This window comes from Penicillium chermesinum (genome assembly GCF_028974085.1).
Source record: "Penicillium chermesinum strain IBT 19713 chromosome Unknown utg000003l:1.0-5111272.0:1.0-5115320.0, whole genome shotgun sequence".
Taxonomy (NCBI): Eukaryota; Fungi; Ascomycota; class Eurotiomycetes; order Eurotiales; family Aspergillaceae; genus Penicillium; species Penicillium chermesinum.
Genome location: NW_026695313.1, coordinates 4908307 through 4923189, shown reverse-complemented (window position 1 = coordinate 4923189; position 14883 = coordinate 4908307). Strand labels below are relative to the sequence as shown.

General features: G+C 45.8%; 5 protein-coding genes across 5 annotated transcripts; 3 read left to right on the top strand and 2 right to left on the bottom strand.

Annotated features, from left to right (window-relative positions):
- Positions 1-4151: 4151 nt before the first annotated feature.
- Positions 4152-4988, top strand: N7468_004829 (glutathione S-transferase family protein; the record flags this gene model as incomplete). Its single annotated transcript, XM_058474126.1, has 3 exons — positions 4152-4279; positions 4335-4540; positions 4615-4988. 3 exons carry the CDS (start codon positions 4152-4154, stop codon positions 4986-4988), a joined length of 708 nt encoding a protein of 235 aa, XP_058333129.1.
- Positions 4989-8462: 3474 nt separating this feature from the next.
- N7468_004828 (phosphotransferase family protein) lies at positions 8463-9724 on the top strand (the record flags this gene model as incomplete). Its single annotated transcript, XM_058474125.1, has 2 exons — positions 8463-8635; positions 8734-9724. The coding sequence occupies 2 exons, from the start codon at positions 8463-8465 to the stop codon at positions 9722-9724; spliced, it is 1164 nt and encodes a 387-aa protein (XP_058333128.1).
- Positions 9725-9788: 64 nt separating this feature from the next.
- Positions 9789-10474, top strand: N7468_004827 (uncharacterized protein; the record flags this gene model as incomplete). Its single annotated transcript, XM_058474124.1, has 3 exons — positions 9789-9816; positions 9884-10345; positions 10446-10474. 3 exons carry the CDS (start codon positions 9789-9791, stop codon positions 10472-10474), a joined length of 519 nt encoding a protein of 172 aa, XP_058333127.1.
- Positions 10475-11196: 722 nt separating this feature from the next.
- On the bottom strand, positions 11197-11607 carry N7468_004826 (uncharacterized protein; the record flags this gene model as incomplete). Its single annotated transcript, XM_058474123.1, has 1 exon — positions 11197-11607. One exon carries the CDS (start codon positions 11605-11607, stop codon positions 11197-11199), a length of 411 nt encoding a protein of 136 aa, XP_058333126.1.
- A 478-nt stretch (positions 11608-12085) lies between these two features.
- Positions 12086-14801, bottom strand: N7468_004825 (uncharacterized protein; the record flags this gene model as incomplete). The annotated part of the gene is made up of 4 exons (XM_058474122.1): positions 12086-12448; positions 12501-14540; positions 14597-14719; positions 14766-14801. 4 exons carry the CDS (start codon positions 14799-14801, stop codon positions 12086-12088), a joined length of 2562 nt encoding a protein of 853 aa, XP_058333125.1.
- Between the last annotated feature and the right edge of the window lie 82 nt (positions 14802-14883).

Below are 14883 nucleotides of genomic sequence, written 5' to 3'. Positions count from 1 at the left end.
GAGTAAGTGTATCTTCCTGACAACACAATCATACCCCTTTTATATACTCTTATATCAGTGAAACTGATTAGCTGTTCGACAAATCGAATTATATACGTTATTTCCATTTAAATATGAGCTTTGCTTTAACAAAATTGTATATATTAAGTGTACAACAGCCTTGAACAGTGGTATCTATCTTGAAAACAATGGCACTTGAATATGAAAAAAGGGGTTAAAGTGAGATGGGTAGCCCGTGGGTAACCCGTGGGTTACCCGCGGGTTACCCACGGGCTACCCATCTACCCACGAATAACCCATGAGTTCAACCAATTAGAATATATATCATAGATATAGTGGGTCATTTATTCGCAAGTTATCAAAAAAAGGGGGCTAAAGTCTCTAAGTCTATCAGTCGCAAAATTTACTATAGTAAGTACTTACTTCGTTATGTGATTAGGGGTAACTAGCCTGGTCTTGTTTCCCTTGCCATAATGTCTCAATTCTCCCAGTTCTCTGATGTGTATGCATCATCTTTATATAATACTGACAATCCAGATAACCTTCAGGTTATTCAACCCGACGACCTTACCTCTAACCCTTCGTTTAACCAACAAACATCACAATCAATCGCCAATTCGGATTTCATTTATCCATCCCGTGTGGCCCCTATACCTCCCTCCCTTGAACGTATCTGTCCTGACCGAACTTCGGCATACCTTGTTTATTCCAACATGACAAAAGACGATTTTGTGAATTGGTGGCTTCAGACAGACTTTGGACAAAAAAAGCCGATACGGTGGGATGCTCGACAGCAATCTGATGTGTGGAAGCACTTTGACCAGGTAGCAAAAGCGAGCGACGGAATGCCCAAGGTTATGTGTAAACGATGCAAGAAGGTGCTCGATCATCCACAACAACATGGGAATGGGACCACAGCGATGATCAAGCATTTGAAAGGGATTGGGTGTCGTGGCACAAATGGGCATAATATCAAACAATTTTTCCACGAGGTAATTTTATCTTATATTATGATATCTTTTTACTAATATCTTTCTAATATAGGCTACACCAGCTTCAGATAGTCTCAGTTTTACTCAAGAGGCTTGGGAAGCAAGTTTACTTCGTTTCATTACTGATTCCCGGCTACCATTCCAAATCCTCGAACACCCCGACTTTCATCAGTTGATTTACATGGCCTCCCGTGCCCCAATGCGTCCACAAATCCCATCTGCGAAAACAGTTCGACGTCGACTTCAAGGCACGATCACTGAGTACCAGAATACTATCCTCCAAAAGCTACCTAAAGATGGTAAGCTATCAATTGCCCTTGATTGCTGGACATCTCCATTCCAGCAAGCATTTATGGCAGTAACTGGTTATTTTCTTGATGAAGATTGGAACTATCGGGAGATACTGCTTGGCTTTGAACCACTTCATGGAACACACTCGGGTGTCAATCTAAGTGCTGTCCTTCTTGAACTTCTTCAAAAACACCAGATCACAGACAGAGTGCTTGCAATTACTACTGATAATGCATCAAATAATAGCACTATGATGTCGAGTATCCAGGATTCTATCCAGTCTCTTGAGATTAGCGATCATACTACGATCATCAAGGTTCCCTGTCTAGCCCACGTCATTCAACTTAGTCTGAAGCAGCTTCTTGGGCAAATGAAGGCAAATCCAAAGAACAATATAGCTGAAATGCAGTGGTCTGAAACCCAAGATCAATTGATCCGCTCAAGGCAACAAAAACGAGAGATTGTTGACACACTGAATAAGGTAAGTTTATCTCTTCAGATATAAAAACTATCAACTTATTTAATTATATATAGATACGAGGCTTAGCTGTTTTTATCAATGCTAGCCCTCAACGTCTCGAGCTGTTTTCTAAGCTTCAAACAACCTCAATACCTCTTGTGCCAATTCAAGATGTTCGAACACGCTGGAACTCGACCTTTCTTATGCTCCGACGTGCCAAGCGATTACAGTCTGTCTTTGACGAGTTCTGTACTAAATATGGACATTCGCATTTGAAGCTTGATCAAGAGCAATGGCGTCAGATCGACTACCTCCTTTATATCACTCAACCTTTCTTCCAATTCACGAATGCGCTTTCGAAAACAAAGGATGTTACCATACATCTGATCTTTGGTATCTATAATAAGCTTTTTGATCATCTTGAGAAGTCGATCAACCAGCTTAGATACAAAAAGGTACCTTGGAAGAAGATGATGCTAAATGCGCTTTATGTGGCGAAGACAAAGCTTTCCCAATATTATAGCAAGACAGATGGCGTTCCTGGAGACCTCTTTGCTATTGGAACAATGCTTGCACCGCAGAATAAGCTCCAGTTTTTTCTAGGAAAAGATTGGGGCGATGAGTGGCGTGATCGATATCGCCAAAGCTTTGTGGATTACTTTGAGTCTTATAAGCAACGTCTGTTACAGAACCAGACATTACTAGAGTCTCATATATCCACAACACAGACCTCGGAGTTTGATCTTGAACGGATGCTTAGAGAGTCTGAATCTCAGCAAACAAGCTTAACTGAGCGGGATGAGCTTTCAAGATATCTTGAATCTGGTCAGTATTATCTTGGTTTATTGTGTGTTTTATTAATAAATATTAGGTACTATCACTGGAGTAACCATTCGAGCGTTCTGGAAAGACCATCAACATGAATTTCCTGCTCTCGCAAGCCTTGCACGGGATATTCTTACAATTCCTGCTACAGGTGCAGGGGTTGAGCGTCTCTTTAACTCTGCTCGGGACATCTGTCATTACCGTCGAGGCTCTCTAAGATCTGAAACTATCCAGGAGCTCATGATGTATAGGTTCGCAACAAAATTTGAGCTTGAAGATGACAACCTTACTCTTAAGAAGGAGTATCTTACAAGTGGGGAGATTGAGACAGAGAGAGAAGAGAAAAGTCCTCAGTCACTACAGGATATTGATCCTATCAGTGATAATGAAGAGGAGGATATAGAGGTCATACAAGAGCCAGATACTACCCAGGGCCCTTCTCATGAAGCTTTATCTGACGATGAAGCTACAAATCCTCTCCCAGAGACTCAACAACGGATTTCAGGTAGAAGTCGGAAGCGGAGACGGGATGATGATCAGTTTATTGAGTATTAGCTATAGAATCAAATTGACCTTGTTTTAACCTCTTTAATACTGAGAAATCTCTTGAATCTTGACTGGTAGTTGTATATGAAATACTCAAAATTACAGCTCGAATATGCATAAAATATACAAGTCACGGGGTCCCACCTGTTTGTATTGTTTGACTACCCGCGGGTACCCAGAAAATACCCATGGGTATTAACCAGCTTCCCACTACCCGCACGCGGGTAGGCAAACCCTACCCATTACCCGCCAAGAAATGGGTAATGGGTACCCCGTTTGGGTAGACCCGCGGGTCGTGGCGAGGTCTACGCAAGTTGCCCCGGTAAGTTTCCAGCTTCCCCGTGCAACGCCAATTAGGTGTCTAGAGCTAATGTATCTTGCATTTATTGGGCAAATGCCCCCGAACGTGTCATTTCATAATATAGGACAGGACCAACGAGCTCTTGACCTTAGACTTTGGAACCATGGGTGTGCCCTTGCGAGCTTCGAGTTCGCTCATTCGCCCTTGGGCGATTCTGCAGGACCAAATCCTGACCATCTTTCATCAATCAGGAAAAATACCTAATGGCATACTGATTCTCAAAATTGAATGTTCTGATCCTGTGCAGATTTGGTCAAAAATGTAGCGCGTTGTCTGGAACGCGGAAGCGGGGAACCTAAGTAATTCCTGTAGTTAACTAGTTAACTATCCACCCCGTTGCATGATTACTAAGCAATGAGGAAGACATTGGAACCGGACGCGTAGTAATCTGAAAGGATTCTAGCTTGCTCAAGCTGATAAGAAAGCTTGGCTAGTTGTTATGGAGAGCGGCACCCCGGACGCTAAACGGGGTCGTAAGCTCGGATTGATGCGGATCCAAAGACCGAAGCTCCGAGCAGCTTTTGGATCGAAAGACCGAGGCTCCGAGCACCTTTTGGTACATATAAACCCCGACTAACTGATAACTATGATTTCTCGCACTCTTCGTAGCACACTAAGAACGAGCTCGCAATTCCTTCGACTCTTACATCCCTTCCGTGCGCCTTTTACCACCGCCATGTCTGACATCACACTCTATACTTTCCTGACGCCGAACGGCACCAAAGCTTCAATTACCCTGGAAGAGCTCGGTTTACCTTACAAGGCTGAAACAGTCGATATTACAAAAAACACCCAGAAGAAGGAGTACAGTCCTCGACGTTGAACAGTGATCTTGATGGCGTACTAACTCGATATCCAGCTGGTTCCTGAAAATAAATCCCAATGGCCGTATTCCTGCCATGCTCGATGGATCGCAGCGCGTATTTGAAAGTGGGTCTATCATGCTCTATCTCGTCGACAAGTACGACACCGAGCGCAAGATCAGTTACGCGCCCGGCACTCCAGAGCATACCGAGCAGATCTCCTGGTTAATGTTCCAGATGGGCGGCCTTGGACCTATGCAGAGTACGCCATCTCTGATGATCCATGACTTATCTTAAGCTACAGAGTCCTCGGGCTGACCCTAATGTCTCTAACAGGCCAAGCGAACGTATTCAGCTTCTTTGCTCCCGTCCGCTCAGACTACGGCATCGAGCGGTATATCGATGAGACCAAGCGACTGTATGGAGTCCTCGAATCCCAGTTGAAGGAGAGCCCTTATCTCGCCGGCAATAAGTACACGATTGCCGATATCGCGAACTTCACCTGGGTACGTGGCGGCACGCTCCTTCTCGAGTTTGATCTGTCGGAATTCCCGGCCCTGAAGAAATGGCGAGATGAGATCCAGCAGCGGCCCGCGGTGCAGAAGGGCTTGACGATTCCTGAGACTGGTCGCTCCGAGGAACAGCTCCACAACATGCTGAAGGCAGGACGTGAGAGGATTCTGGGTCTGAAGAACGAGGATAAAAACTAGAGCGTGTAATTTTTGCTCATCGCAGGATATTCCTAATTATCATGATTAAGCCAAATATTCGCTTTTTCGCCGGAACTTGTCTGCTCGTGCTAAAAGAGCGCCACATTTAGCACCGTTATCACATAACCATTTTACTGAGTACTAGTCAGGAAACTTGGAAATAGAACACCTACACATCTATCTTGAGCATTTTGCCTCCTGGCTTGCTACGTGCCAACATGGGTGATAAGTATATAGCCCAAAATTGCTTTCCCTTCATGATCCATGAATCTTTTCAAGGAAGCGCTTATTATCCTACGACGCGAGCGTATGCCACGAAAACCCCCTTTGGCCACTTGGGCTATCTTAAACGTACTGTTTGTTCATTATGATATCCACATTGCCCCTTCCAAATGACTGAAATACTACTAGTACCCATTATGATCCCCAGCACTTTGGAGCTGCGTGCTGATGATACTAGTGCACACGCAAGCCCTCAATTTCATGGACTGAATTTCGGAAAGGGTCAGTGAAAATAGTCGAAGCTAAATTTGGATCCCTTATCAGCCCAGATCACATATACTTTGAACCCAACTGTAAAAGCATGAAAGATATATATCGATCAGAAACATTGGACTAAGAGCGGAAGATCGAGTCAACGATGCATAAAACAGATTCTCAGCTGAGTTTGTGCGTTGTAGACTGAATCTCAGCCCCTCATCACCAGGCCCTCACCCTCTCTATAACACGCTCACCTTGCCCACCCGAGACATCTTAATGGGAATTGGAATGTCCAACCTATCCACTTCTCCTAGCTACCATCGTTATAAAATGCAGCTCAGGGACGTATCTAGCACATACGACCATAGGGTGTGGAGAACAGGGCTTCCCGTCCGCTCAGCCGTACTTAAGCCACACGCCGGTCAGTTAGTACTATGGTGGGTGACCACATGGGAATCCTGACTGTTGTATGTGTTTTTGCTCACCGGCCCTTTTTTTCTTTTTCTTCGTTTGCCTGGTCACATCTCAAACACTGAGCTGGTTGGCATATGCGCATAGCCACACTCGGGACGGAAGTACGGTTTTCCCGATCAGGCAGCAACAATGTTCTACGAACAGCGCTCACCTGCGTCGCTCGGACAGTGCCGCTTCAACGGGGAGGAAGGTATAGATAGTATTAGGTACGGACATTCTCCCTTCAGGGCCGAAATACATGCGCAGGGCCAACAATATGTACATAGTCACTCAAGGGTAGAATTCCCGACTGGTACCAAAAAATTCAAAGCGTCCCATGCTCACATCGCTCAAGTCCAAATTAGCCTTGTCGAGATTTTTTAATGAGATGGTCCAGGTTGCAAACGGGCTGGGTGCTGCATAGGCCTCAATCCCGCTATTCTCAGAAATGATATCGCCGGCCGACATGACCTCAGTTTTGTCGTAACCATCTCGCACAGGCACTAGTCGGTAGGACCAGGTTGGTTGAAGTTCGGCATGGGCAAAGCCATGGACTCGACCATTGCGGTCCTGAAAGACACTATCACCCTCGTGGCAGATTCCGATCGGAAACGAAGGTTTCCTTGGTCAACCCGGGTTTGGTCTTAAGCCCCTTGAGCCAGATTCGGACACGATAAACTCGTACGTCAGCGCACCCTCGAAGTCTAGTCTTGCAGGCCATCTTCACTCCACTCACGAGAGGGCCTTCCATCATTCCGACCACTGTATTTACATCCTATCCACCAATCTCAGACATTAAATCAAACAATTTAGAGTCACTATTGCAAAACCCTTAAGTGAAGCTTCCATACAGCTTTTAAATATCTAATACTTGCCACTTTGTACGTCATCCTCTATTGCCCTTGTGAAATCTTGATGCTCTTTAAGATTCAGTTGTATATCAAGTTGTATTGTGTCCTCCCATTTCATTCATGCAAGCCTACAGGCTCTCGAGTTAGTAGATTTTCGTGTCTCTTTGATCCTTGTCTATTTTCGTCCCTGAGACCACCCTTTTCACTCATCAGTATAGCAAATGATTTGTGTTGCTATGTAAATTTCTGACTTCTGCTGATCAACTAATATTTCAAGGTAAGAAACTCGGAGTGAAAAGAAAATCAGCTATACTACCTCAATTATGATTACTAGCCATTTCGTAATCTACAAGTTGTAGTTCCGAACGCAGGCCACAGCACTCAAGATATAAGTGGCCGCAACTAAACCAGCTCAGAAGATTGGGAACTAATTATAGTAAGCGCTCGGATCTTTAGCCAAAATGCGAGTCTTTAGTTATCTCAGCTTGTACCGTAAGCGTCAGTCAAAAGGCCCCAAGGGGCTATTAGTTGTCTGGTACATTCATGTCCAATAACAGCTAGTAGGTCACCGCCAGTCTCCTTTCTGACCGACCCTGTCTGTGCTTACAGGATTCTGTTTAATGACAGAATATAATGCGGCGTTCGAAAGAGGGAAACTAGTATATATGATAGATCTGTGATACTAGAAGCTATGCAACGCAGTTACAGGTAGACTACACAAAAGCAAATGAAGTTTGTAAATCCTTCTTAACAAATTTCTTTCTCACAACTGACTTCAAGGCTTACAACTGACAGGGTGACGGCTGTCGAAGGAGGTAAGGCACATGAAATATGAAAAACAGTAAACAGCAACGAGCCCAGAATCAATTTCGCTGGGTTCTTTAGGCTGCTTCCAGGACTTTATCCATTGATCCTCCCAATTCAATTCTCATTCTGTTAGAGAAGACGTGGTTAGTACCAAGAGAGCTAGTGCAGCATGGATACCATACTATGGGCAGTGCAATATCTCGATCCACTCTCTGCCCAACTAGTGCAGCCTTCTTTCACACATCTGATCGCAGGGCTCGGCATTATTGTTGATTCCGACTGAAAAAGGTCCAAGGAATACCAATAGCTGATCGATACAGCAAGTGTGGGATTGTGAAAAAGAAATTCGTGAGAAAGTAAATGTTTATTTTTATAGACCTGCGGAATCCGGTCTTCTTTTTAACTTCTCGGTGACCACAATAAGATCCTGCTTGCAATTTTTAATAGATCGTCGTCTCCTCGATGTTCATGCGTGACTTGTCACATAAATGAGGGGTATAGCCTCGCAAATACTATAATCAAGCGCTACAACGTTCATGCGGCTTAAAACCTATACGCGGATTAGTATCCGTGCCCTCGAAGTTAGGATAGACGTCACGTGTCAAATTGGCGGTGTACTCATAATTCCGGTTTCTCCTTACAAGGTCTTAATGTATAGTTAATTAGCAGTCCCGGTTAAATTTTCTATTTCTGCTCTCTATTTGAGAGATAGACAAATATTGGCAAATAAAAATGTGGTTATGTGACATTGGAAATTGTAACAAAGCCTCTGTCCGGATGTACGGGGAATGCGTTCTATGCAACCGTCATCTTTGTGCGAAACATCTGGGACCAGATTACCACACCTGTCCAAGATGGGAGGTAAGCCGGAAATAACGATATTATGGGCCCTGCTGATTTCTGCGGACAGGACGAAGCTGAATACGAACCCGCCGCCAGGAAAGCCGAACAAGATGAGATCACCAAACTTGTTGATAAAATCAACATCTCTGCGCTTATTTCTCGAGCCTCGGCTTTACGAGGAGGCCTCAAATGTTCCATACCACACGACCTCCAGTATGACAGATCAAAGCGAAGCTCAGTTATGGGGGGATGAATTATCATATCGAGATATCATTCGATGATGGAATCAGTTGGCTGGCGCGTGTTCGAAGGTCCAACGCCACTTCTCCGCCAGCAGAGCTACGAGATTACATTCTGCGTAGTGAGGTCGCAACCCTGCAGTTCCTTGGTGAAACTCAAGTCCCAGTTCCGAAAGTTTTTGACTTTAATTTTTGTGAAACAAACCCTGTTGGTGTTGGATATATCCTCATGGAGAAGCTGCCTGGAAGTTCCCTGCGCTGGTCTCTTGCCACTCCTGAGCAAAGAAGAAAGGTGACAAGTCAGCTCGCGGACGTCTACATAGAGCTGAAGGCTCATCCTTTCACTATGACAGGCTCTATGCACCATCCTGGCTCCCATGATATTGGACCATTTGCTCGAGAGTCCTTGACAGAGTATCATGATTCTCAGATGAAAGCGCTCGGCCCTTTCTTCTCAACTGAAGCGTACTTTAGCGCACATATCCAATTGATTTTGGATTTGATCATTCGACAGGAGTCGTACGTCGACCGGGCAGTTGATGCCTTTTTAATTCATCGGTTTCTCTTGGACAAAGTCTCGGAGGCTTGCTCTCAAAGTCATCTTGACGACGGGAAGTTCTACTTGAAGCATGCGGACGAGAAGGGGGACCAAATACTCGTGGACGATGAATTCAATATCACCGGAATCATCGACTGGGAGTGGGCGCATACAGATTCCAAGTCAGCAGCTTTCAATTCACCGATTGTTCTGCTCCCCGTTGCTGATTTTTATGCGGGTGAAAACTCCATCAGTGAAGACGAAACATTTTTTGCAGAGTGCTTCGAAGCAAAAGGCCATCCGGATCTCGGACTGATTGTCAGGAATGGCCGGCTCATTCACAGATTTCGATTTTGTTGCGGCTACGATCTGGCCGATTGGGACGGATTCCTTGGGCTCTTTGCCGGACTTCTAGGAGCTATGGGAATCACTAATGATTTTCATTGGGAGATTTGGAAAGCAGAAGCCTTGGAACGCTACAAATATGATCATCAACTCCAAAAAGTGATCGAAATATACAACTAGAGCAGGCTGGTATCGCAAGGAGCAGATAAGTAGAAAGCATCACCATGTCAATTGAAATTTGAGAATGAATCAAGATGCATACTTTTCCTTGAGTGTTGTGTTCCAGCCCACTTATATAGTCCCTTTATCCACCACGATTTCTATAATTGAAACCTCAAGTCTACGAAGTTGATGATGATGTAGTCCTTAAGACTTCTTGGCTATTTGAACAACCAGGGAGTAGTGCCTCCAATGGCGACCGATGGCACTATGTCTCAGACACCCTTTTTCACTCAAATTTATTGCAAAACAAAAGACATGTTCTACGAGTGCTCCAACAACGGCCACACATTCACATCATGGAGGCCATCGATGTTGATCAGCCGGAGGGAATCTACCTCCGGAGATGTCGCTCCCTATCTAAAAATGAAATACCTCCCCAGCTTCACCGTATTCGCTGGTACCGGGAACTTGCGGACGCACTTTGCCACCTTCACAGTTTCGGCATAGCCCATGCAGATATACGGTTTGAAAATATTCTCTTTGATCATCAGGACGCTGCGATTCTTTGCGACTTTAGCGCTGCTAGCTCTTTTGGTCAAGCGAACTCCGTTTTCCCAGATATTCCACTTCCAATTAACGGTCTTTTCCCAACCTTGTCTGAAGCAACTGATATGTTTGCAATGGCATCGCTAATATTTCAAATGGAGCACGGAGTCAAGCCCGAGCTGTCAATCGACAGTAATGGCGTATTGGTTCTACCAGAAATAAGAACTGATAATCAACACCTCGACATAATCATTCGAAAAGCTTGGCTTAGGCGCTATAGCCTGACCACGGCGATGTTTAATGATCTTGAATCTATCAACGCCGGCCGCTCTTTCCATCCACTTGATACCAAATTATCCTCGAGATCAACAGAATCATTGAGAGATAAGATTAGAGAATGGAGAGAGCACCGTGAAGATCAGTTTGGTAAGAGCCGCCCGTCATTTGTCGCTTCCACATCCCTAGATTCTGATATTATGTTTAGGCCGCATCCTCGATGGCATACTTTCAGAAAGCCAACTGCAGGGCCTAGCTGACTGCTATGGTCTAGACAAAGATGCTGATTTGCGATTTATTGACAACGAGGTACACTTATAGATAAAAGAACGTATGAGTAGAACTCTTATAGCATATCAAATTCAACAATAGGTGACTCAAAGCCTGCTCTTCATATTGCAAGAGGAACAGGCTCTTGGGAAATCAACAACAAAGTCTATACTCGCGGCATGGATATACTCACCTCGATCCAAGCACCGTTAGAAGCTCCTCGGCATTTCGGGCATTTATCTCGACGGTTATGAGAGCTTGCCATGGGAACCTCCGCAATATTTGCTGATGTACTACCAAGTAGCGAGAAAAATCTGGCTCATTCTCTATAGAATCAGCACACTCTCTTCCCACCGAGTATTTGGCCTTGATAGAGTGCCTAAGAGGAGGGGAAATACCTATCCATTCCTCACAGAGCGGTTCTTTGCTTGCTCCCCTATCTGCCTAAGGTCTTGTGTGTGGTTCGGGCTCCATTCGGGAATAATATTTTCGTTGGCCTGGTAATTCGGGGTTTGTATCTTATTCTGACTGGGATTGGGCACGTCAGCTGGGTTCTTCTTGAGAATCGGCTTGGCCACAGCAGGAGTATGTAGTTTCATTGCGTCAGATTGCAATGGCACTGGTATCATAAGCGGTGTGTCGGCGCGACCTTTCGCACGTACCGCTGCAAGAAAGCAGAATAAGCCAATATAAATTGCAAGAGTGAGAGCGCCATGGATATAGATTGTAATCCAAATAAGGTTATATATTTCTCGGTCCATGTAGAGACTTATTGGAAATGAGATCCACGAAGTCAGCCACCCGAGCATCTTCTAATCCTGCTAATAGTGCACGATTCGGTCTTTGAGGTGCTGGTATGATGGAATGTGATTTGGAGTAAAGGCAGATCCGAGGCAAGCAAAATGGATACTAGAGCAAGGAAGGTCAGAATGCGGTGCTTCCAACATGCTTTGCATATTTGCCTGCTTTTATATCTCTCGAATTCATATTCTGGAAAGTCCCCTTGGTTCTCAAGTCGTCATTCATTTACCAATCTAGTTTCGGTACGGATCAAGGCTCTTTTGTCCTGCTTCTTTGTTTCATGATTGGTTTCCTTGAGCCACACACAAGATTGACCGACTTGAAACAACTTGAAAGCAGTATCAAGCTTTTCTGCCATTGAGGATTTGACTAAAATTAAACTCAAGAGACCTTGGCTGAGAAACGCGGCAAAGACATAGAAGCCAATTTCGAACATCACTCTATATTGTCAAAGTATATATATTGATTCTAAAACCGAAGAGGGCTTCAGATTTCGCCAGGTCGGTAGCTTCGCCATATCTCGAAGCCGACCTGTTCGTACCACCCATCGAGAGCGACCCAGTCTACAAAGACACCTTCGATACCCCGCTGTTTCATGTTCTCCACAGCATGGGAGACAAGAGCCAGTCCAATACCAGATTGACGATGGTCAACATCGACACCCACACATCCAATCAGACCTGTCTTTGGGCCACATATCTGGGGGAAGGCCCACATCTTGTTGAGCTGGGGAAACTCTGGGCTCAGCATTAAGGTCCATCCGACTTGTCGACCCTCCGAGTCAAAAGCCGTCATGACACTCGATGGATATTTGCTCGGATGGATCCGCACATAGGCTTCAACCCAGCTCTGTCGGTGGCGTTAGCTGAAATTCGGTTTCAAGCACAAAATCCAAGCATACCGCATTGTAGGAGAAATTTTTCCTTTGGCCAGCTAAGCACTCATCATAGTCTTCCGGTCGCAGAGGGGCAAAGCGGAAGCCTCGTTCACGGGCTCGGTTGATATATTTTGCAGGAGCTTGGAAGTTGCGGATGTCCTGATAAAGGTCCGTAGACCGAGCACTCAGTGGATTGAGCCGGAAGCCACGGTGAATAAAGAAATCTTGAACCTTGTTCGGAAGTTCTCTAGGAATGCCTGGCCAGAATCGCGGGAAGCTGCTTCCAAGCTTAAGGTTGTTAGTATTGAAATTTATTCTGAAATGAGAGCGAGCCTCTGTAACTAAAGCAGTGCCGATGCCCTGGTCTTGGTATTTTGGCGCTACTACAACAGCTGCGATATGCACGGGTGTTGGAGGGCCGTTAAAGTTCAAATAAGCAAGACAGAATCCAACTACTTCTGAGCCAACACAAGCAACAAGGTGCTGCCCATTAGCCCAGGTTATGAGGTCCCGCAGGCTATCGGCTGGCAGAGAATAGGTCGGTAATGCTGCATTCCACGTTGCGACCATGCCGTCAAGGTCTTCTACTGGATTGAAAGGCCGAATCGATGCTTTGTTTCTTCTCGAGGGACTGGTCCCAATTGGAAGAGAGCCTTTGGGCGTCTTCTTGCCAAAGATGATATCAGCAGCGACCGAAAACGCCTCAGCAGTTGGTTCGTAGGTCGTGATATAGGTCTCGATCTCTTGGGCTTCGAGGAAGTCGTAAGGGCTGCACGCAGCAATCGCAATCAAAGAACGACTGCGACGAGGAAGTTCATGTCCAAGGGATTCTTGATAAGGTGACTCTTTTGCATTCAACGACGCAAAAATGACCGTATCAGCAGCCTCGACGACTTCCCACTGCTCATTTGTCAATCCATTCTCCTTGTACTTTATCTCTGTGATGGATTGACTGTGCTTTTGAAGCAACCTGAGATAAATGCTCGACTCATATGCGCCTTGCCGACCCATGCCCTCTCCGTCCACTGCGCCTCCAACGGGTATGGTATCACCTGGGAAGAGAAACACAATGCTCGAATTACTTGGCAAAGGAAGAATCTTTAACTCATCCCGGACGACTGTCACTGACTTCTCATATGCTTCTTGGCAGATAGGCAGACTTTTCTTGTTCATCTCATCAAGATTGGCCAGGCTGTTCTGGTGAAGAGCAGTATCCCAGCTCAGAAACTTGTCTTTAACGGCGGCCACTCGACGACAAGCCTCGTCAAACCGAGATTTTTCAATTTCACCAGAATTTACAGCCTCAGTCACCATATTAATCGAAGCGACATGTACATTGAATGTGTGGCACATCATGACGCTGTCGCTCCCGGCTTTGATAGAAAGCACAGCGCCTTTCTCACTGCCGATTGTCGATTTGATCCCTTCCATCTCCAAACAATCCGTGATAATCATGCCGTTGTAGCCCATATCCTTCCGTAGGATATCAAGAGCAGCGGGCGATAATGTTGCAGGAAGCTTGTCATCAATACTCGGTAGCGAGATATGGGCAGTCATGACGGTCTCGATGCCTTCAGCAACGGCCCGACGGAATGGGATCAGCTCGCAACGCTCTAATTCATCTCTCGACTTGGTAATCACCGGCAGGCCATAATGCGAGTCCACAGCCGTATCTCCGTGCCCAGGAAAATGCTTGACGCTAGGGATAATGTTCTTCTCGCGCAGACCCCGAGCAGCCGCGCTGGCGAATCGGCCCACAAAATCAGCATCGTCTCCGGGACTGCGCACTCCAATGACTGGATTCAACGGTTCCGAGTTGATGTCGCATACAGGAGCGTAGTTCATATTGATTCCGAAAAAGTTCAGTGTTTCGCCCGTGACCTTCCCAGCCCGATAGGCAAATTCCGGGTCCTGCGTAGCACCGAGTGCCATTGGGCCCGGAACTTGGGTGGCGATTGGAGGAGAGATACGGGTTACAAGGCCGTTCTCCTGATCAATTCCAATGAGCAGCGGACGCTCGTGTCCTGCTAGTTTGGCTTCATTTTGCAAGGCAGTGGTCAAGGCCTGTAACGCGCGAGTTAGTTGCATTCAATTCTATTCTCTTGTATCCAGTATCGTACTTGGAGTTGTTCCGCGCTCTGGAAATTCCGCGAAAACAAAACTATGCCTCCAACATGGTAGTCGTGGATGAGTGTTTTGATCTCCTGGCTCGGCGTATGCCCATGAAAGCCGAGCGCGAACAACTAAGGACAATCAGCGTGCTTCTTCAATTATCGGGAGCGAACATACCTGTCCGACTTGCTTCTGTAGGTCGATCGAACCCATCGTACTTGATCACAATCCACGAGATGCGGGGGTCGATAATGTGCTATTTAAGTGGAAACGTCTGGACCGCCCTTGCCCCTGC